This window comes from Pan paniscus, chromosome 1 (genome assembly GCF_029289425.2).
Source record: "Pan paniscus chromosome 1, NHGRI_mPanPan1-v2.0_pri, whole genome shotgun sequence".
Classification (NCBI taxonomy): Eukaryota; Metazoa; Chordata; class Mammalia; order Primates; family Hominidae; genus Pan; species Pan paniscus.
The window spans coordinates 96,067,914-96,091,467 of NC_073249.2; the positions used below are offsets into that span (position 1 = coordinate 96,067,914).

General features: G+C 47.0%; 1 protein-coding gene and 1 non-coding gene across 4 annotated transcripts in view; one reads left to right on the forward strand and one right to left on the reverse strand.

Annotated features, from left to right (window-relative positions):
- The window catches only part of INTS3 (integrator complex subunit 3), a 46,105-nt gene that overhangs the window by 9,495 nt on the left and 13,056 nt on the right, over positions 1-23,554 (reverse strand). For all 3 annotated transcript variants that reach the window (XM_008970340.4, XM_003817144.7, XM_063605218.1), the window contains exons 3-18: positions 23,177-23,260; positions 17,485-17,598; positions 17,192-17,276; positions 15,800-15,866; positions 13,303-13,447; positions 12,131-12,260; positions 9,801-9,898; positions 6,774-6,965; positions 4,926-5,013; positions 4,159-4,238; positions 3,633-3,724; positions 2,875-2,981; positions 1,703-1,822; positions 1,198-1,327; positions 674-728; positions 339-442 (exon numbers count right to left, since the gene is read on the reverse strand). In XM_008970340.4, coding sequence (XP_008968588.4) covers positions 339-442; positions 674-728; positions 1,198-1,327; positions 1,703-1,822; positions 2,875-2,981; positions 3,633-3,724; positions 4,159-4,238; positions 4,926-5,013; positions 6,774-6,965; positions 9,801-9,898; positions 12,131-12,260; positions 13,303-13,447; positions 15,800-15,866; positions 17,192-17,276; positions 17,485-17,598; positions 23,177-23,260 — 1,691 coding nt within the window. The remainder of the gene's footprint in view (positions 1-338; positions 443-673; positions 729-1,197; positions 1,328-1,702; positions 1,823-2,874; positions 2,982-3,632; positions 3,725-4,158; positions 4,239-4,925; positions 5,014-6,773; positions 6,966-9,800; positions 9,899-12,130; positions 12,261-13,302; positions 13,448-15,799; positions 15,867-17,191; positions 17,277-17,484; positions 17,599-23,176; positions 23,261-23,554) is intronic.
- Positions 10,313-10,415, forward strand: LOC112438703 (small nucleolar RNA U13). The gene has a single exon (XR_003027079.1). It is a non-coding gene; the product is annotated as a small nucleolar RNA U13 (small nucleolar RNA).

A 23,554-nucleotide genomic window follows, 5' to 3' on the forward strand; every position in this document is an offset into this window, starting at 1 on the left:
GCTTGGTAACAGAGAAAACAGGTTCCTAACATGGGACCACGCTCTTGCCCTTTGGAGACAGGCTCCAGGCCAAGGTCCAATCACACCTAATTCAGCAGATTAGAGTTACTGGGCCCAGCAGCAAGGGCTGGAAGCATGAGGAGGTGTCAACCTCCCCAGTACGCACGGTGTTCAGCAGGTAGAAATAAGCTCTTGTTTAAATGAGTTGGTACATGTGAGAATAAAAACACCAAGTGAACAGATTTTTCTCAAGTCTACAGTAAGGGGTCTCTTGGACTCAGGCTGTAAGAGCACCCTCTGGCTCCTGAGGCTCTGGAGTGAGGGAAAATCAGCCTTACTCCTCAGTAATCTCCTCAGGCAGGACCTCCCCTCGAAAGTGGGCCTTGAAGAGCTCCTGTAGGCAGGAAGCAAGGACAGACAGCTGCTCCGAGTCAAAGTCTTCCTGGGTGATGAGACAAGGGAGGGAGAGTCACTACCTACACCCAAGCCCTCCTGCCCCCACGATCCCAGTCTTGGAACTCATCTGCTTCCACCTCCAGGATCAGCAAGCTCCCCTCCCCACTATAAGAGGGACTCATCTAGGGGAGGGAAAAAGTGAGTTGTCTTCCCTGGGAGATGTGTAAGCTAAGCAGGCTAGGCTGCTTCCTCCCTAAGGGGTTGGGTTCCTCCTCACCTCCAGGACCTGGTCCACAATTTCCTGCATGACCTCACACTGGGCCTCCGTATCACTGCAGGACAGAAATGAGAGGAAATCCCAGGGACATAAATGATAGCAGAGGGCAGGACACACACCCAGAACAGTGCACAAGCACACTCACATGCACAGAGACAAAACAAAGGAGCTCTGTGTAAAATCCCAGGTTGGATGGGGAGGCTTTAGGGCAGAATTGGCTGCTCTCTGGGCAGAGGCCCAAAGAAAAGGAAAATCCCCACCAATCCTGCCTTGGTTCTCAGAGGTTCTTCTCCCAAGAATCTGCAGAGTGGGAACTCAAGGTGTTACGGAATGAGGCTGCCCCACTCCCAGCTCATACTCCCTAACGTAAAGTGCAGAAGAACTCCCTCATGAAGCTTCAGCTACCTCTCCACACACTCCTATCATGTTTGCCTCCAACCCCCATCTCCTGCTATACCCATTAAGCACCAGGTAGAGAGCCTGGGGCTGAACCTCCTGAAGTTGAGAACAAGGTCTGTACCCACCTCCCCTTCTGTAGCTGGAGTACTTTGTCCCTCAGGGACTCATCCAACTGGTCAAGGTAAGGGGTGATATCAACTGGCTCCTCCACAACTGTCTCCTTGATAGGGTGGAAGCGAAACTCCCTCTTCTTTCCTAAAGGGAGTGATTTGGGAAAGAAGTCAGTTTGCCCAGATGCCAGCAACAGAGACAGTCCCCTCAACGACTTATCCCCTTCCTCACATGCCCTAAGTGTGCACCTGTTTCCTCAATGCTGTGTGAGTGCCTGAAGCATCTCCCTGACTGTGCACATGTACTAGCTCTTACAAGCAAACAAGGGCAGGAACCACTTCTGTTTTCCTTCCTGCCTTGAGTGTTAAGTACAGGGCTCTGCATTCTGGAGTCTCATCCAGAACAAAACTTTAACTCACAGGAATAAGGGTGACAGGAAGAGTGCAGAGAGGCTGCTTCTGGGAACTGGTCCTCTCAGGGCTGACACAACCCTGAACTAGCCCTTGCGGATGGCCTCACCTTTGCTGTTGAGATCCTCTTCATCATCACTGAAGGCTGCCTCTGCATTGTCATAGCAACTCTCATCCTTATCCGACATATGGTTGTCCATCTCCATGGAAACTGGCTCCTCAATTTTGACTTGGGAGTAAAAAAAGATAAGGCATTTAATGGCCTCCTGGGTCCTCTAACATGCCCCATGCTTCTAGGAAGGGAGAATGGAGGGCAAGTGAGAGAATAAGGAGTCTATCATCTAAATGGAATACTGACCCTGGGAGGACAAACCTCTTGACAAACCTCTTGTCCTCACAACCCTCCATGACCTGCAGAGGGATGTTGCCAGGAATAAGAGCAACACAGGACATGACTCCTCTATGCTCAGCTCATTAGGATTGGTAACTAGAGTAAGATCAGGGACAGTCCGAAGTGCTAGTCTCACTCTTGTCGCCTGGGCTGGAGTGCAGTGGCGCCATCTCGGCTCACTGCAACCTCCCCCTCCCAGGTTCACGTAATTCTCATGTCTCAGCCTTCTGAGTAGCTGGGACTACAGGTGCCCGCCAAATACAAATTTTTTTGTATTTTAGTAGAGACGGAGTTTCATGATGTTGGCCAGGCTGGTCTTGAACTCCTGACCTCAAGTGATCCACCCCCTCAGCCTCCCAAAGTACTGGGATTACAGGCATGAGCCACCATGCCCAGCCTCCAAGTGCTCTTTAATTTAAAACCAAGTTGGAAAATACTACTTGACTTAGACCCTTATCCCAAAACAAAGTGTGTATGTGTGGTAAGGAGATGGCAGTTGTATTGAGAGTAAGGTTTGAGGCCCAACATGACAAACTGTCATCAGAGGCCAGGGCCTAGAGCTGGGAAGAGAGAAGAGATGGGCAAGTTAAAGTGAGATAAATATTGTAAATATTACATGAAAGCCTTCTAACTACTGAGGAGTTACTAGGAGAAAAGAGTTAAGAGAACAAGAAAGATGAGCAAGTCAAATAAGATTAGATAAAGCACGAGAATCAAGACAGACAACACAAAAATGAATAAAAAAGATAAACTGAGGAAGGAAAAACTGTGATGGACAGTGTCACGGAAGTGGAGAACTGTGTGGGACATCCTGAAAGGGGCTCTGGCCTGAAGGCCTGGTTGTCTTGCCCCTCTTTTGACACAGGTGATGGAATGGGCGGGCCTCATACCTTCCACAGGTGGGGAGGGTGAGCTGCAGAACTCAGGAAACTTCTCTCTCAGCATTGCCCGCAGCTCCTTATCCAACTTAGGGTTGTCAAACAGGGGAGCTAGGTGTCTAAATGGGGAACATGATGAAGGTCAATATCAGAGCTTCTCTTATTTTTATTTTTTTTTGAGACACAGTGTCACTCTCATCACCTAGGCTGGAGTGCAGTGGCACAATCTCGGCTCACTGTAACCTCCACCTCCCGGATTCAAGCGATTCTTGTGCCTCAGCCTCTCAAGTAGCTAGGATTACAGGTGTGCACCATCACACCTGGCTAATTTTTGTATTTTTAGTAGACACGGGTTTTGCCATGTTGGCCAGGCAGGTCTCAAATTCCTAACCTCAGGTGATCTGCCCACCTTGGCCTCCCAAAGTGCTGGGATTACAGGCATGAGCCACTGTGTCTGGCCAGAGCTTCTCATTTCTAACTCAACATGGAGTTGAGATAGGTCTAAGCACAATCAGTCTAACTGGACCATACTCAGATCCCTGAAGGGGGTCAACAGGGAACATGAAGGCATTTGAAGACCTTTGTAATACGATGGCAGGAGAGAAATTCCTCTAAGAGCCAAGAAGACATATGCCCAGCAGTCTGAGGTAGAGCCAATACTTTTTACACCTGTCAGAGAAAAGGGCCAGCAGTGCTATGGCAACATTTGGATACACCTGGACCTAATGAAAAATGGGAAAACAACCTCCTTCCCCCACCAAATTCCTTACGCCAAGACCCGTTTCTCCACAATGTGGTTGAGGGAGGAAAAGACACCCTGCCGCACGTGGCCCTCCAATGGTGGATAGAAGTTGGGAATGATCTGGAAGCGAAGAAGGAGGGGAAAAATGAGCACAGGACTCCATCCAGAGGCTTCCGCTGAATTAGATCTGAAAAGCTGCTTTGGTTTTGATCAGGGGACACTGGGGAGTATGGCTGCAGAGAGAACTGGACTTCCTGACCACTCCAGGCCACTCAAATGAGAAATTCTTACTGGACCTGGCTGCTCCCCAAGGAAACCAGATTCTACCTTGAGTCACCATCCTTGTGATTGAGAAACCCCACAGAAAATGGGAAGATCCAAGTGCAGACAGTGATATGGAAGGGAAGCATTTATTAACTTGGGGGATAGGACCCATGACCATTTCTGTTCTCAGTCAAGGCATACCGAGAAGACCCGTTCACTGGGAGATTAGGGGAGATACACTGAATTCTGCTCATCCAGGCATGGGGAGAAAAGAGAGCTCTAACACTTACGCGGCACATGAAGTCCAGGAGTGTGGCAGTGATGGCTGGGTGGGGCTTCATGGAGTGGTGCATGACCAGGATGGCTGGTTCTGGAGGATGTGAAATTAAAGAGCCCCTCACATCAGTCAGTCTCTCTCTCTCTCTTTTTTTTTTTTTTTTTTGAGACAGAGTCTTGCTCTGTCACCCAGGCTGGAGTGCAAATGGTACGATCTCAGCTCACTGAAGCCTCCGCCTCCCAGGTTCAAGCGAATCTCATGCCTCAACCTCCCCAGCAGCTGGAATTACAGGTGTGCGCCACCACGCCAGGCTAAAGTCAGTCTGTTTCTATCTCCATAAAATGGGATGTCAATATACATGAATGGCTCTGGGAAGTGCTATGTCTATTCCCCCCATTTCCACTGAGCAGACCCAAGAGCAGACAGGCCCCGAAACAGCTTGTAGCCCTCATTTCCCTTCTTGTTCTCAGCATTCAGCTTGGAGAAGGGAAGTAATAGGTGAGGAGAAGCAGGACGTGGTACAGCCTTTTCCTTTGCCCATGCCCTCCCCTCCTGAAGACCATGCATCAGACTGTGGGGAGGAGGTACAGTGATGGCTTAGCCTTATCAAAGCAATTCTCTTTCTAGGTCAAGGGAAAACTGATGAGGAACAACAGAGCTGCTCCCAGATAAACTGCCTCCACTCCACGGTGCCCTGAGATTTATGACTGCTATCACTAAGGAAGGCAGTGGGGGCTTAGGGGGGTGGGGAAGTGGAGCCGCCTGGTCTTGGTCACATACCTATGTTCATAATGCTATCCTTGTCTGGACTAAAGAACAGCCAGTCATAAAACAAAGCCAGCTTGGCATTGGAGGCAGCGACATTTGACTGGAAAAGAGAGGGGAGAAACAGAGGGCTAGTTTCATCAATCACCCCCCTCCATTTCAGAGTCCCAAGACAGATTCCAGGCCCCACTTGGCTGTTTCATCTATGAAATCCAGTTCCTAGTGAAACACGGTGAAATGCTCACCCCCCTTGTGTTGTGTATGAGTGAATACTCTGTGGTCTTATGGTCTTAACCAAGAGGACAGAGGACAGGGATTGGGCCAGGTACCCCCCCAACCTTTTTTTTTTTTCCAGACAGGTTCTTGCTCTGTTGCCCAGGCTGTAGTGCAGTGGCATGATCTCAGCTCACTGCAACCTCCACCGCCCAGGCTCAAGAGATCCTCTCACCTCAGCCTGGGACTACAGGCACGCACCACCTCACCTGGCTCATTTTTCTATTTTTTTGTAGAGATGAGGGTCTTGCCATGTCACCCAGGCTGGAGCGCAGTGGCATGATCACGGCTTACTGCAGCCTTGACCTCTAAGGCTCGGGTGATCCTCCCAACCTCAGCCTCCTGGGTAGCTGGGACTACAGGAGCACACCACCATGCCTGGCTTTATGTTTTGTTTTGTTTTGTTTTGGTAGAGATGGGTTTTGCCATGTTGCCCAGGCTGGTCTTGAACTCCTGGGCTCAAGTGATCCTCCCACCTCAGCCTCCCAAAGTGTTGGGATTATAGGTGAGAGCCACCATGCCTGGCCAGGCCTGGGTTCTTTTCTTTTTGTTGTTGAGACAGGGTCTGACTCTGTCACCCAGGCTGGAGTGCAGTGGCAGGATCTCAGCTCACTGCAACCTCTACCTCCCAGGCTCAAGCGGTCCTCTCACCTCAGCCTGGGACTACAGCCGCACACCAACACACTTGGCTAATTTTTGTATTTTTTTGTAGAGATGGGGGTCTTGCCATGTTGCCCAGGCTGGTCTCAAACTCCTGAGCTCAAGCAATCTGCCCACCTCAACCTCCCAAAGTGCTGGGATTACAGGCGTGAGCCACCATGCTCGGCAGGCCTGGGTTCTTGATACATCCAGCAGTTCATATCTCTGATTCCCATAGGGGACAATGCTTGGACTCAGAAGTCCACTCATCACCCCTGAGCTGAGGCAACAGTCAGACTAGCACCCTTTGGCTGCCCTTTCTGGGCTCTCCAGGCACATTCCTGAAGAAGAGACCCCCACCCCTCCAGGAATAGCCTGTTGTCATATCTGAATCAGCACATTCCAAGGACCCAGTCAAATGGGGGAGGAGGAACCCTGTTGGAAGAGGTCAGGGGGCAGCCAGATGCCAGAGAATGGATAGTTTCCCACCCTAGGCACAGAGAGGAAAACATTTGAAAGGAAATGCCTCCACTGCAGATTCGCTGCATTTACAGAAGGGAAGTAGACAAAGCTGATGCCAAAAAGGCATGGTGGTGAGGGTCTAAAGAATGCAAGCTCTGAATCTGAGAAAGAAACAGTTAAGAGGAATAGCTGTATATGGTTTCTGGAAGCAAAAATGAAAAAGGCAGGGACGCTCCAGAAACCCAGGCTTTTGGGGGTTGGCAGTAATGGGGGAGATGAACCTGTTCAATCTGAAACCCAGATGGAAAATAATGAGTGTAAGTAAATTTCTAGAGACACAAAGGGAAGTGAAGGCTGAGACACTCTGGAAGACCAGAGTGAAAGAAGGGCCCTTAGGGGTCAAGTGGCCCTGGAGTCAGGAAGAAGAATGGAAACATGGGAACACCATGGAAGAGGCACCCTTCACCACCCACTATCTTTTGCCCTCACCGTGCACGTTGTCAGGAGCCAACCAATGATGGCCCACCGGGGCAAGATATCTGAACTCAGTACTTCATTAGAAGGGTGGACTACCCCACAGATGTAGCGGATGAGGTCACAGCGCAGAGACTGACTATCTGGAGTTGACAGGTACTGGCGCTGGAACCAATCTTGGTATCGCTTTTGTTGACCAAATCGCACCTGGGGAAAGGGGAAGCAAGAAAAAGACCTTAGAAGACAGTGTGGGGTCCTTGGCCAGAGGAAAACGAGCACCACTTAACTCTAGGTTTGCCCTAGACCTCTATTTCTCCACAATTCATTCATTAGCTCATACTGTCTCGTAAGTCTCCCCTCCTTTAGGAGAACTTCTTGATTAAAAAAAAAATGCTGAAAATTTCTAGCTTGCCCTGCATTCTGATGTTACAGTCATTCTTGCCACTGACCTCAGGCTACATTTACCCCCAACTGCAACTTCAGTCCAGTTTTTGGCTCTTTACTCCTTGTACTGGTCACTGACTCTCCAGTCAGAAGTATAACCTTTTCTCATTTTCTTGAGCCACTGGTGAACAGCAAGAAATGTTCTTCAAGAGTAAGAGCTGGGTCTGTTCACCACTCAACATCAACTGAGAATTTCCTGGTGCTGACCTAGCAGGACCATTATCCAAAGCCTAGACTCTCCAAACCTTCTTGTGGAAAGTTTTTCCTCAAACAGACCCTAAGTGATCACAAATAGTAACACTAAATAAGGAAAAGGATCTGGTTTCCCTCTTCTTATATTCCCCCAACTGTCAGAAGAAATCAACCAAGATAAAGCAAAAAGGTAAAAAAACAAACAAAAAGATACTTCCAGACCAACACCATCCAACAGAACTTTCGGCAATGATGGTTGCTATTATGCATGTGAAATGCAGCTATTGTAACTGAGATATCGAATTATTATTTATTTTATTTTTTTTGAGACAGAGTTTCACTCTTGTCGCCCAGGCTGGAGTGCAATGGTGCAATCTCAGTTCACTACGACCTCTGTCTCCCAGGTTCAAGCGATTCTCCTGCCTCAGCCTCCCAAGTAGTTGGGATTACAGGCACATGCCACCATGCCTGGCTGATTTTTGTATTTTTAGTAGAGACGGGGTTTCACCATGTTGGTCAGGCTGGTCTCGAACTCCTGCTCTCAAGTGATCCACCCGCCTTGGCCTCCCAAAGTACTGAGATTACAGGCGTGAGCCACCGCACTTGGCCCCAATTATTATTTTTAAGAGACAGGGTCTCATTGATGGGAGGATTGCTTGAGCCCAGGCTGGTTGGTCTCTAACTCCTGGGTTCAAGCAATCCTCCCACCACAGCCTCCTGAGAAGCTGGGATTACAGGCACATGCCACTGCACCAGGCTCTGAATTTTTTTGTTGTTGTTTGAGATGGAATCTCATTCTGTTGCCCAGGCTGGAGTGCAGTGGCACGATCTCAGATCACTGTAACCTCTGCCTCCTGCATCTGGGTTCAAGTGATTCTCCTGCCTCAGCCTCCTGAGTAGCTACCACCACACCCAGCTAATTTTTGTATTTTTTGTAGAGACACGGTTTCATCATGTTGCCCGGCTAGTCTTGAACTCCTGACCTCAAGTGTTCCCACCAGCCTCAGCCTCCCAAAGTGCTGGGATTGTAGATGTGAGCCACAGCGCCCAGCTGTGAATTTTTAATTTTAACTCATTTTAACTAACTTAATATATATATATTTTTTGAGACAGCGTTTCACTCTGTTGCCCAGGCTGGAGTGCAGTGGCGCGATCTTGGCTTACCGCAACCTCTGCCTCCTGGGTTCAAGTGATTCTCCTGCCTCAGCCTCCCAAGTAGCTGGGATTACAGGCGTGTGCCACCATGCCCAGCGAAATGTTTGTATTTTTAGTAGAGACGGGGTTTCACCACGTTGGCCAGGGTGGTCCCAAACTCCTGATCTCAAGTGATCTGCCCACCTTGGCCTCCCAAAGTGCTGGGATTACAGGCATAAGCCACTGCGCCCGGCCAAGAATTTTTATCATACCTAGTCCTGCAGACTAACTTACATTTAAATGGCAACACATGGCTGGTGGCTACCACACAGTAGAACACAGACCTGGACAATTATTCTGGGTGACTTGGGAAAGCTGATTAGGAAAGCAGTTCTTGACAGCCAGACTGGCCGCAGAGGAATGGCCTGGGAAGTCTGCTAAAAACAGATTCTGGCTGGGTGCAGTGGCTCACGCCTGTAATCCCAGCACTTTGGGAGGCTGAGGCAGGTGGATCACCTGAGGTCGGAAGTTCGAGACCAGCCTGACCAACATGGAAAAATCCCGTCTCTATTAAAAATACAAAATTTGCCAGGTGTGGTGCATGCCTGTAATCCTAGCTACTCGGGAGGTTGAGGCAGGAGAATCACTTGAACCCAACAGGCGGAGGCTGCGGAGAGCCGAGATCGCGCCACTGCACTCTAGCCTGGGCAACAAGAACGAAACTCCATCTCAAAATACAAACAAACGAAACCAAAAAAAAAACCCCACAAATTCCTCAATCAAATTATCTAGGAGAGTGGGATCCAGGAAGCTGCATCTTTAACATGCTCAAGTAATTCTGCCATTATTCAGTCAAGTCTGGAAACATACATAGCTTTCTTCCTGAGACCTCATGGTTCTCCTGGAGCAATCGTGGGTTTCTTAGCGTGAACACTTTCACTCTCCCCTTTATAGAATATTTCACACTTGTAAATGATACTAGTATTTCTATATAATTATTGGTTTAGTGACTACTTTAGATAAACTAAAAGCTTCACAACAGCTGGAACTGTATCTCTCTTATTCGACAGTGTACCCTCAATCCTTAGCACCATGCTCAATATGTAGGCACAGAATGAATAAAGGACAAAGAAGCCAGTAGCCAGGTAGATCAGGTACGATCATTTAGCCACCATTCTACTGGTTAGTAAACGATGGTAACAGCTCCACAGACCGAAGCAAGAAGCCCAGCCAGCGTGTGACCTCTTCTCTTGCTGCAACACCTTAGCTTACCCGGGATGTCATGAAGAGGAGTTTAGTCTCCATGTCCGGGGTTAGACGACATGCTAGGAATTTTCGGGATGTTCTTGACTGAAGAAGCTGTAGGATACCTGAATCAAATGTGGAAGGGAAGAGAAAAGAGGAAGCCTGAGGACCAGAAAGAATGAAAGGCATGTTGGGAACCTGGGCCAGGTACTGATGGCCAGTAGTCTTGCTCACGGAGAAATTCCAAGACAAGACCAAGGGAGGTCAAGCACAGGTGGGGATTCCAACCAGCACTTACGTGTTCTGCTCCAAACAACCACTATCCCCAGGACCCAGCTATATTACTTCCTGTCTTCTGCTGGTCTTCCAGAGCCTCCTACCCACATGATTCCCACTGGTAATAGATGGGAAAGTTAAGGGAAAAATATGGGAAACCCTGGCTGCTCTTCCTGCTCCTGATGATCCCATCCTTGGGTCCTGGAATCAATGTTATTTGTGGCATGAGCATGAGCCCTGGAGTCAGAAACATGTGGATCCAGATCCTATTGTAGCTCATAAGCATGATTATTGGTTTTTCACACTCATGCGTGAGATGTGCCTCCCTCAAACCTTGTTACCATGTCCCCACATTACTGCCTGACATGAGAGAACAAAAATAATTTAAAAGACCAGCATGGTGGCTCACACCTGTAATCCTAGCACCTTGGGAGGCCGAGGCAGGTGGCTCCTTTGAGCCTACGAGTTCAAGACCAGCCTTGGCAACATGGTGACACCCCATCTTAAAAAACAGAAAAAAAAAAAAAAGAGGCCAGGTGCGGTGGCTCACGCCTGTAATCTCAGCACTTTGGGAGGCCAAGGCAGGTGGATTGCTTGAGGTCAGGAGTTCAAGACCAGCCTGGCCAACATGGTGAAACTCCATCTCTACAAAAATACAACATTTACCTGGGCATGATGGCGGGTGCCTGTAATCCTAGCTACCTGGGAGGCTGAGGCGGGAGAATCGCTTGAACCCAGGAGGCGGAGGTTGCAGTGAGCTGAGATCACGCCATTGCACTCCAGCCTGAGGGACAGAGCAAGACTCCGTCTCAAAAAAAAAAAAAAAAAAAAAGAGACCTGCCTCTGTCACCTAACCTACCAGCTGTACAGCCTTGGGCAAATTACTTCATCTCCTTAAACCTCAGTTTCTTTTCTTTTCTTTTCTTTTTTTTTTTTTTGGGACAGAGTCTCACTCTGTCGCCAGGCTGGAGTGCAGTGGCGCGATCTCGGCTTACTGCAAACTCCACCTCCTGGGTTCAAGCGATTCTCTTGCCTCAGTCTCCCGAGTAGCTGGGAATACAGGCATGTGCCACCATGCCCAGCTAATTTTTGCATTTTTAGTATAGACAGGGTTTCACCATGTTGCCTAGGATGGTCTTGAACTCTTGACCCCGTGATCCGCCTGCCTCGGCCTCCCAAAGTGCTGGGATTACAGGTGTGAGCCACCGCGCCCGGCCTCAAACCTCAGTTTCTTTATGTATAAATGTAGACACTAAAATACTCACAGGGCTGTCCAGAAGATTAAATGAGGTAACACATGTTTGTCTAACACAGTGGAGGCACTTAAAGCAATGAAATAGATGTTCAATATAAGAGTACTACAATTTCCAGCACTTTCTTCTTTCCTGACTTCCCAGGTCCTGGACAACTGCCTTCAGAGTGAGTGTGTGTGTGTGTGTGTGTGTGTAGGAGGGGAGCGGGTGCATGCACGATCACAAGCACGTGTGTGTTGAGGTGGGGTGGGGAGCAAAGCTGTACAGTTATTGTTCAGAACATAGCAGGACCCTGGGAAAGGGAAAGGGATATAAAAAGGACCTTGTCGGGAGGAGGCACACGGAGACTCCCTCCTCCAAAGTGGATTTTGCCCAAGCTGGATCCTTGGAATTCGAGGCAAGACTGTTCCCAGGGAGGGGCCTTCTCTTACAGGACTAATTCCAGCCCTCTACTGACTCAGTCTCACGAGTTGACCTCTGACTCCCCTGCTAGACTCCGTGAAGCTGAACATTGGCCACTGGCTCACCTCCTGAGCCAAGGAGCTGCCAGGAAGAGGGGAGGAGGACTACAGTTCTCTGTCTCACTTTTTTCTTAGTAGTAATGTGGCAGCTGGAGTCTGCCAAGTAGGGGCTGTCTAGGAACTACATGAATTGTTCTGTACCTCTGCCATTCGCAGTTGTACTTGGCAAAGCTTGCCCTGTCCCAAGCTTCCTAAATCTGACCACCAAAGACTCTCCTACCCACCAACCTCTACCTTCTTGATTCAAGCAAGACATACACATTGAACTCCCAGCTCTCAAGGACAGGATGCCTAAGACCCTACTTACCTGTGAACTGAGGACTCAAGGCCTGAGGATTATGGATAATATCTTTCCAAAGCAGTTCAAATTCTGGTATCCTAGCAACATTCTGAAGTAGTCTTACGAGATCCCGACCAATCATCAGACATTCCATGAACTTGATAGGGAAGAGGAAGTGGGGGACAGGAAAGAGAATAAAAACATGGATTGTTTACCTGCTGGAGGGAGGACAAAGGAACAACATGTTCTAGGGAGGGAAGGAAAGAGGGTTGAAGAAACTATATGATTTCTTCTGGAACCAAAGGATTGGCTCCTAGCTGTTCAGGGGAAGAGAGCTGGAAGCTGGGGACTGATATCAAGGATGAGAGGTTAGTGGGAAGTGCTGAAGCCCTGCTGGCTTTCACATTAATCTACCTCCCTCTCCACTCAGAACTGTTTCAATCCAGTTCAAGGAAGATTAAAGTTTCAAAAGGATGGGACTGGCAAGTTGAGCCCCAGAAACCCTAACCTCAAACTTATTTTGTCTAACAAAATTCTGCAGTATCTAATTCTGTGGGTCCGATTCTGTGGTAGAAATGTCCATATCTGTGTAGTCTAAATGAAACCCATTAGCAACGTGTAGCTAATGCAACTAGAGAAGTGAATTTTAACTTTTTATCTAACATTAATTTTAGGCTGGGCAGAGTGGCTCACGCCTATAATCCCAACACTTTGGGAGACTGAGGTGGGAGGATCACTTGAGGCCAGGAGTTTGAGATCAGCCTGGGCAACAAAGCAAGGCCCAGTATCTACAAAAATAAAAAAGTAAAAAAAATTCTTAATTGTCACATGGGAGGTCTGATAGAGGACAATTCATAATCCCACTAGACCATGGGAATTACCCAGGAGAGTAGGTGGGGGACTGTGTCATGGTAGGCACACAAGGACAGCTTATGTCTGTGGTGTACAACAGTATCCTTGAAGCTGACCACGGAAATCCCAAAGATGCCAGCTTAACAGGTAGCATTTCTAGGAATTAGGGCTATTTTACACTAACTCCCCCTCCTTTCTACCCTCATCTGTTGATGAATGATGGAAAACACCAGATCTTGACGCACCTTCATCTCTAACAAGGTATTTCTGACTCCACTGCATAAACCTCCAGAGGTATCTTAGCCTGAGTCTCACTTCCCCACATTATTTTTGTCCTGTTCCCTCACCCGTTCCCGAAGCAGTGAGATGCAGAAGTCTACTTCCTTCTGTCGCAGGGCCTGGAGCTGGGCAGTCCCATGGTGGTCCACGATGAGGCGGAGGTACGTGTAAACAGCCATGGCAATGAGGATGCTGCTCTTCAGGACCCACTCCCTGCAGGGAGGAAACACACTGGCTCCTATGCTCTGTCTAGAACTATTCACCCTCCCAATTCACCCTTCTTGGGCTTGGCTACAGTGCCTCAGAAATAATTGATGATTTGACACTGGGAGTAGATGCTTTGATTTTTTGCTTGCTCACTCATGCTAGTATCTATCTTGGACTATCAACTGGCTAAGCTACGGACAACTTCCTAATTTTCTCTTCCAAGTGCCTATAAAGATAAGTGCCAAATGAAAGCAATCTCTTTTTACCACCTAACTACTTAGCTTCCAAGAAAATAACTCTCTTTGTTGACTCATTCATTCAAACATTTACTGAGTGCCTATCATGTACCAAGCAACATGTGAGGTACTAGGGACAGAATTAACCACAGTATCTACCCAGGTCAGACTATGGGGAAAAGCTGGGTAAGTGTCCCTAAGTCAGTGGTTCTTAAGTGTGGTGCAAGAACATGTGGGGACTGCCAAGACCCTTTCAGGACCTGGAGTTTTGAGAACATACTGTGCTAGCTCAGTCTGCTTATCATTAGCAGCTCACCATGCCACAAACCTTTCCCTGGCTCTATCTAGTCACTGATACACAACGAGTCCCCACTCCCACACAATGAGTCACCTGTCCTAAATCACAACCTGAAAAAAAGAACCCGATTTTGGGTGGCAAACTCCTTTTCCCATGAGTTTCAGAATATCCCTGAGGGAAAAGGGGGTAATGAAAGATTTGTTCCCAGTTGCTTTAAAAGGAGTAGAGAGAAAGACACAGTGGGGATATTCCTAAAACTCTAATCCTGTCTCTAAGTGACAAAATTGAGACGCTGTCTCCTCCCAGCAAACAATTTGTAATGGCTTTGGCCCCCCTGTTGGAAGGCAGGGAACTGCAGGAAGATGAGATGGTGTTTAATTAGTCCAAGCAGGCCACATCCTGATTCCGGAAAACTACTCAAGCCACCTAATTAAACGACTCTGTGGCCTTTTCTTTTCACAGAATGGATACACTAGCCAAGGTTACTGGGGAACGTTTCCTCCCCTACCTGCTACCTTTTGACTCCACAGCCCTAGAAACATTTGGAAGGGAGTGAGAAGGAGGGTGTAGGAGAGGACACAGTTTTAAATTTCTAGGTATTGACTTTCACCAAAAGATCTAAGTTTTTTGGAGGGTAGAAAACAGGGCAGTTATCTGGCTGTTATCTGATGCCTGTACAGGAAATTCAGCTTTAAGGTATGGGGACAGGACGTATTTGGTACCACGAATAAAATAAGAAAAATCACTTTTTAGAAAGATTGCTAGCAAAGGTAACAAAATTACCTGAATCCTGGAATGACATAATAAAGAGAAAGAAAGAGTTGAAAGGCCCCCTGACCCAGGACAGTAAAAAGCAACAAAGACCTAGGAAAAGCAGAGAACTGGTAAGAAGAGACTGTTAGGATCTCACGTGCTAGTGCAATGACACCAATAACAGAAGTGGCTCCAGGCCCAGATGTGGCTGCACATCCATGCCCAGAGCACTAGGTGGCACTGCACAGCAGACAGGGCAGGGCTCTCAGACCTGGGCAGAGCACAGCACACAGCCGTCTCTTTCACAAGTGTGAACGTTGGGAGGAGGTCCATTCTTCTGAACTACAGATAGTATGGACACTATTAGCCCTCTCAATCATTTGACTACTATGGTGTCCTCAATCAGAAAAGAGACTTAGAAGTCAAGCAAGAGGAAGACTGAAACCAAGGGGAAAGCCTCACCTCCAAACAAGTTCAGATGTGGAATAGCCCTCATAAAATTTCTGGCCCTTTATTTTGATGGATAAGGGAAAGAATCAGCCAGAAAGCCCAATATGTACCCCCTGATGCACCCTCTACCACTGGAACCTCCAAACCCTATATGCAAACTCCAGCAGGATTCACTAATCTCTATTACCTGCTCCACCCCAACTGCCCCCTGTGCCACTTCAAAAAGAGCAGGGGTTGGACGGAGAAGCTTGCAGGGGAGAAAAGGATACCTGCCAGGCGTGGGTGTTTGGCTGGCCCAATTCTACTGAGCTCATTCCTCCCCAACTTCCCCCTAAGATAAACATTCCAAGGAGGTCTGGATCAAAAATAAACCCTTATCAGATGAAGCCAGTTTTTCTGGGCTATGCGATATTTTGGCAAAGACCTCTTTCCCATTCCTTCATTCCTTGGGCATTAATTTCTTCACTTGCCAACAATACACTTGTCTCTCCCTCTCCTTGCCTCCCCCTCTCTAACTTAAGGTGTTCTTGGGCCACACAATCCTTTCATCCCCATTTCCCACACCCACACTCCTAATGGCCATTATCTGGCCTATACCCCACCCTTCGTGGTGGATGCTACCTTTGCTCTGTCAGGATATCCAGAACACTTTCTGCCAACCAGATATTTTTGGCTGTAACATCTCCACCTGATTTCAAAAGGGGAAAAAAAGAATAGCTCCGATTAGCAAGTCAGCCAATCCAATACATCTCTTCACCCATTCTGCTGGTCCACCCTGACTGCCATCCCATTACTGCCATCCCTTCACTGCTGAGATAAACTGCCTTCTGTTCTGTCAGGCTTTAAAGTTTCACCCTTTGCCTCCAGAAAGAAGGAAAGGGAAGGTTCTGAATTTTTCTAGAAACCAGAGCTGCTACTTTCCCACAGATTGTGAGTTGGAGTGGGAACATTTTGGCCCTTGAAAATGAACATCTGAGAAGTAGATATAAGAAGCCCACAGTTGGAAAGAAAGGATGATATCTCAGATAGAGCCTGAGAAGTACAGGTGGCTGACAACAGCTGCAGTCTAGCAACTGGATGTCCTGAGTCCTGCACTGAGGCCCCCAACAGGCCAAGAGTTTCTTATTTCCAGGTAACAGTCTTTAGTGCTTGCTATGAAACTTTGTGGGGCAGAATTAACACACAGCAGTGCCATACCAGTCTTGGGATAAGAAGCAGGGGCTGGAAGTGCCAAACAGGGAAGAAGTGCCAGGAAAGAGGATAAAAATAGCCACAACTATGCCTTGCCCCAGGTCTCAATTTAAAAATTCAATGTTCACAAAGTCACATATCACATAGATTAAGGTTCATACACATCAAAACAGGAGCATCAGTGTTACATAAAATTTTAAAGAGGAAGCAAGTCCCAGTGGGCTAATGGTGAGGTAGTAGCAGGTCACTTTTAAACAAACACATGCAATCTTGGGAGTAGCCGCTTGAATATGCGATGGCTCAGACAGATGTCACCGATGCCAAGATGAGAATAAAACCTAAATGTCAGGGTCTGTTCTGTGACATAGTTTGTCCCTCATTCTGGCCCCAGTAAAGGGCTTAATAATTAGGGAGCAAGTGTTCAGATAATGGGGGTGGAGCCAGGGAAGATGTCTAGGTTTCTGAAAGCACAGGGACTTGGGAACAAATTATTTGCCCTCACTTCTCTCCCCATTTCTTCCTGCTCTGAAATGCTATAAAATCTCAGAGTGAAGACTGGCTAAAATAGGCCAAATATTCTGTCAAGCCCTGGGTTTAGCAGGAAAGAAAATGAGGCAAGACTTACTGCTTTAAAAGGCCCCCCATGATTTTTCAATCAATTTATTTCTACAACATATGTGGCCAGAAGATGTCTGTATCAGAAGGAAACAGTCTAAGCAATCCAAGAATTCCATCCCTTTGGCACTTAATCATTCTCCATTGTCTCTATTTAGTCTCTGGGCTCTCCTCCTTTCTTCTTTATGCTCCTGCCATCAAACTCACCTGCAATCTGCTTCATAAACGTCATACAAACACCATCGGCTCCCAGAACCCCACTCTTCACCAGTTCCCGTACCAACCACACCAACTAAAGGAAAGAGGGAAAAACAGATGAAGAGCAGAAACTGTGAGTTTGAGAAGGGAGCTAATTCAATTACAACTGAAAGGAGCACATTACAATTTAGACACACAATGACAGGGGTGTGTTAGCCCTGATTCCTCTTTCCCGTTCCTGACAGAGAGAAGATCCATCCTCTCTCTTTGAGCTGGATCTTGTCTTTTCTTTCTGGCCTTACCTGAGTACGGCAGGTATCCTGCAGCTTCAGGTACTTCTCCATAAGTATCTGGTTGATTTTATTCAGGACAATATTCATGCCATCACGACTCACCAGAGCTAAGTCCCGGTAACACTGTGAGAAGTAAAGTTTGTGATCAGCCAGCAAGCTAGGGATAAGGTCCTCACCCCACCCACAGTGGAGCCCTTGCCCTCTAATCCCTTAAATTTAAATAACACCAGTAAGACACCGAGTAGCAATGAAATACTTTTCATTCTGGACACTTTCTTTCCACAGGGGTCCTGCATTCCCAACCTATCCCTTGTTCTGTCACACAGAGTGGGGAAAAGGTACTGGTTATCCTTTAATGAGGCAGAAAAGCCTGCTGGGCAGCCAGGTGCAGTGGCTCACGCCTGTAATCCCAGCACTTTGGGAGGCCAAGGCGGGTGGATCACGAGGTCAGGAGATCGAGACCATCCTGGCTAACACGGTGAAACCCCGTCTCTACTAAAAATACAAAAAAATTAGCCGGGCGCGGTGGCGGGCACCTGTAGTCCCTGCTGCTCGGGAGGCTGAGGCAGGAGAATGGCGTGAGCCCGGGAGGCGGAGTTTGCAGTGAGCGGAGATCGCGCCACTGCACTCTAGCCTGGGTCTAGCCTGGGCGACAGAGCGAAACTCTGTCTCGGGGGCAGGGGAGAGAAAAGCCTGCTGGGCAAGGCTCCTAGTACTATCCCTGTACCCCCACTTCCCCTCTTAGGAAGTGTCATACTGTTTGATGCCACAGGCTGAGCAAAACCAGGTGGAGGCCATCTGCTTTTCATCTGCCAGTCAGTAAAAGGTCACTGCAAAATGGGTTTGGTTGAACAAGCCAAAAAGGATCCCAAAGAGGTTTTTAGACCAGTATCGACCCGGTCAGATACAGCAAAGGGAGTAGTAAGGGAAGAAGATCCAGGGCAGGGCCCTAGACAGTTAAGGACAGAACCAAAACTGATATTTTTTTGAATTTTTAGTTTTTTTATACTTGGGGTCTTACTCTGTTGCCTGGGCTGGAGTGCAGTGGCATGATCATAGCTCATTGCAGCTTCGAACTTCTGAGTAGCTGGTACTACAGGCATGCACCACCATGCCCAGATAATTTTTAAAACAGTTTTTTCTAGAGACAAGGTCTCACTATGTTCCCTAGGCTGAAACCCTTGGCCTCAAGTGATTCTCCCACCTCGGCCTCCTCAGTAGCTGGAATTACAGGCATGAGCAACCATACCCAGTTGAACTAAATATCTTTATTCTTTTCTCTGTGATGCCCTTTCCTTCTGCCACTTATTGAAAAAGGAAAGGTGCTTCAGCATACCAAATCCTGGGGGAGGTAAGGGAGGGCATGCTAATTTCTTCTGTGAGATTATTGCTTCCCTTCCCCCCTTAGTTTTTTTTTTTTTTTTCACTCTCTCTCTATTGTGAGACCAGACTCCTGGAGGAATACCTTAGGGGGCCTCATTAGCAACTTCCTTAGCCTGCTGAGTTCTATCCTGTCAGGATCTCATCAGAAAGAGTAGAAACTAGGCAGGTAGCTTCCCACAACCTCTGAAGACCAGTAGCAAGGATGGCATCAACAATAATAATCATATAGTATAGCAAGGGCCGGGTATGGTGGCTCATGCTTGTAATCCCAGCACTATTTGGGAGGCCGAGGCAGGTGGATCACCTGAGGTCAGGAGTTCGAGACCACCCTGGCCAACATGGTGAAACTCCATCTCTACTAAAAATACAAAAATTAGCTAGGTGTGGTGGCACATGCCTGTAGTCCCAACTACAAGGGAGGCTGAGGCGGGAGGATCACTTGAACCCAGGAGGTGGAGGTTGCAGTTAGCCAAGATCGTACCACTGCACTCCAGCCTGGGTGACAGAGACACCCTGTCTCAAAAAAAAAAAAAAGTACAGCAAGGATGTTGTTATACTATAGCAAGCAATAATACAGCAAGGATGGCATCAACAACAATAATATATATATATATATTACTGCATTTGATATACATAACAACCTTTTAAAATAGTACTACTTATTATAATTATTTTTACAGATGAGGAAATAGGCATGGAGAGCTTAAAAGTTATTTGCCCCAGATGACATAAGAGATTAGAGGAAGAACCAGGATTCAAATCCAGGCACTCCAATTCTATAATAACATGCTTAACCACCTCTTGTAACAACGTTAGAAATAACCAGAAGAGGCTGCTGGGAATAGCGGTACGAGTTTGTAATAGTTTTGAGACTCTACCTTTCTCCTGTCTTGGCCTCCCAAAACAATGGGATTACAGGCATGAGCCACTCCGTGCAGCAACATTTCTAAACTCTTTCATCCTATGCATTCAAAAGAGATGTACCCCTCAGTACCATCTGCTCTCTGGCCTTGAGAGACTCCTAACAGATTAGCTATTGTCACTTCCTTCTGCCTCTATTGTCGTTAAGTCAAACCAACTGATGATGAAAATACCCACAGTGAGAGATCCTCCATGTGCCATAAACTTCATCCCCAAAAGAGAATGACTCCCTCTGGGGGATGGTTGATGGTTGGGAGACCAAAAAAACAAATAAGGAAACAAGAAAGAGATGAAGGGTCCCAGTGAATTACTGTCAAATATTGATAGTTAAGTCCTGGACCCTCCCCTGGAGGTAAGTCACAGAATGGGCAGAGGACAAAGGAAGTAGAGGCAGAGGGAAAATCTGTGTCAGGCCAAAGACAGACATTACTAACTAGAGAAGAACCTTGTTGTTCAAATGAATGCAGAACAGACTCAGGACAGGGAAGCAGGACAAGTTCTCTCAGGAGATACAGGGTCAGATGAAGACAGCAGATACTGTCTGCCTAGTTCCATGTTCCATCTGGGATCTTTACTAACCACAACTGCTGGTAACAAATGAGAACTGAGAGTTTCATACACCTAAGGCTGCCAGTTGTGTTACCGACCTCTGTGTCGGTTTGCTGACCAGCTTGGAAAAGCAGCAGATGAAACACACACACACACACACACACACACACACACACGCACATGCACACCCTCAGTGAGGAAAAGAGAAGTGGAGAGTCTCAAAGAAAAGTAAAAGTGACTGGTGACTGGATGGCATCTATCCTGAATGTGTCAAGAGCAGTGATGTGTCAGTCTAGGCCCCAGAGCCCCCAAGCTTCTTTCTAGAGCTGCCTGCTGGGAGAAATACCTAGACCAAGAGCTGCCTGGGCCTGAGTCCTTGACCCTTTGATGAAGACAGACCTTGACATTAGACCCTTTCCCATTACCTTTATCTATTGACTGCCAGCACCTGCACAGCTTAGGACTCTACCTTAGCCTCCCTCCTTGCCACAGTTCCCCAGCCAGGCCTGCTCCCAGCTGTTTAGTTCAGACACCAAATAGAAAATAAATAAACTCAAGGGATATAAACATTCCTAAGAGCTGCCAAGAGGGCTGATGCAAATCAAGAAGGTACAAGTGAGACAAAATCCACCCCATGCATCCTCTACTCTTTCCCAATACTGACCTGCTTTCTCCTTAACTGAATTCTCTTGTTCACCTGTTCAATCCATCCTAATCCCACCTACTAAGTCCCAGAGAGTTGGCCCTAACTCCTTGAACCTGCCTGCCAGTACTAACAGAGGCTCCTCAGCTCAATCTTCCTTATAGCAGTATTCTATTTGTTCAAGACTCAGTTTCCACACTTCTCCACCATATCCACTTCCCATCTCAGCCCATGGAGATTCAAGAACAACTAAATCTCAAATACATCCTGAGGTTTCTGTTCCAAAGGCAGAATTAACCCCAAATACAAATCCTTAGAAAACAGTCCCATTGCTTTAAGCTGAAGCCTAAAATGATGCATTACAATCAGTCCTCATCAGTAACTCCCACCTAAAACTTCTGTAGGACAGAAGTATTTTTACAAAATAATCACCCTTTTAGGGAGAAGGAGCAAAGCTCTAGGGAGATACGTCACTAATTCTTCCATCATGCTCTGACCTGGCTCAAGGTCTCTGAATGAGTCACTACTTGATAGTTCCTCATCCGCCTAAAACTGTGTCCTCCTAATTCTGTCTTTACTGCCTTTGTCTGAAGAGGCCTGACCTGGAGGCTCGGCCCAGGAAGGCTCACAGGTAGGGGATTTACTTGGAAACTTTTAGCATGTGAACATGAATGCTAGCAAAGGTGTCAACCAGCTATGAGACCCGAGGCAAATGCTTCACTTCCCCAGAGGGCCTGGGCCTCCCACATGGGGCTGTTATAGGGCAAAAAGAAGAGGAGATACTCTAGTCTCTTGCTGTGTCTGGATGGCCAAATTCATGACATAATAAGCATTTACACTGCAGAACCCAGTGGCCTCTTACTGATAGGCCAGGCAAAGAGCTAGAAATACCACACATACTCTGCCCCCTTCACTTAGGTTTACTGATTTACCCAGGTTGGTTCAGATCACCTGAAACAAACAAACAAAACTTTCCAGCAGGCAAGACTAATTTGCACTGAGATGACTAAATGGAATTTGAATGGTATTTATAAAAACCCACACACAGCCAATGATGGGCACGCACACACACACACACACACACACACACACACAAAGATTAAAAAACCCACACAAGAGGAAGTTAAACTTTAACTCCATCCCATCTACTCTCATCTTTGCCAACAATTTCTTTAAAATGGATGTGCTGGACTGGATCATATCACTCTTTAAAACCACCCAACTGGAAACATTCATTTGTCTTCAAGGATCTTGATGATAAATTCAGTATAAAAATGAAACAGCAATTTAACTCGACAAGGTCCCAGCCCAGAATGGGCTTGGCTTTCCTGGGAAACCAAGAATTTGTGAATACTTGCTGCCTCACTGCCCACCCTCACCCCAGACCCTATTCCAGCTGGCATCAGAAGTACAAACAGATCAGTTTCCCATGCCCATAAATCCTTCCCTTGAGGTTAATTCAAGCAGCTATGCCAAGGAACCATGAGCATCCTGTTCTTATCCCCAGAAATGATTTTCCTTTGGTTCCCCTTGAACAAATGACACCATCTCTGACATCCAAGTTATCTCACAGAATTCAAAGAGATCACCCTGCCTAGTCCCTCACCTCAAGGAGGGAACCTACTTGAACCATTCCACATAAAGGGGACTCTTCAGTTTGTGAAGAACCCCAGACAAGTTTTCATACAATATTCCTCAGGAAGTCTGACTCCAGTATACTCCAGTATTCTCCTAATCACTACATTATTTACTGCATCAATCATGTAACATTAAGCTGTCTCATCTAAATCCTACCTACTAAAATTTTAAGCCTGCTTTCTATTCACCTGCCAATGGCAGAATCTGCAAACTACAGGCCATGCTCTTCTGGATAAGAACTCTCATGGACTTGGTTACAATTGTTCTCTTCTATTCCCTGGATTTAATCCCAACCCTTTTAGCCTTGCCTCATAAATTTAAAATTTAAAACTCTGTTTTTTCACTTTCATGACTGCCATTTAGCTTCAGAATCTGGAGATAGAGAAAGGACTTTAGTCAGAGGATGACCAATTCACTGAGTAAAAAGGGACTTGTAACTATATTTGGAGAACAAGGTGATCCAGCTCTGGTCGAAGAGTTTCATACTACCCCAGTTAAACTGTAAGTTCCACCATATCCCAGATCATATATGAGGAGGGTTTATGGGTCCAGAGCAGGGTGCCTTACCTTCTGGGCTTGGGCAGGTTCAGTGAGGATGAGAGTAAACAGGCCCAGGCAGATTTCTTCATGCTGGGGGAGGCCTTTGCACACCTGGAATGTGAGAAAGGAAAACAAACTAGTTGTCACTCACAGGCAGTAAGTTCTCAAACTCAGTTTCTCCCAGAAAACATGGGACTCCTAAGGAAGATGCAAAGGAGAATAATCAACTTTTAAATCTGATGATTTCCTTCTCTTAAAAGAGATTTTTAAAAAAAGAAGAGAGATAAGGACGACAGGTGTGGTGGTGCACACCTGTAGTCCCAACTACTCCAGAGGCTGAAGCAGAAGGATCGCTTGAGCCCAGAAGTTCAAGGCTATAGTGCACTATAATCATGCCTGTGAACA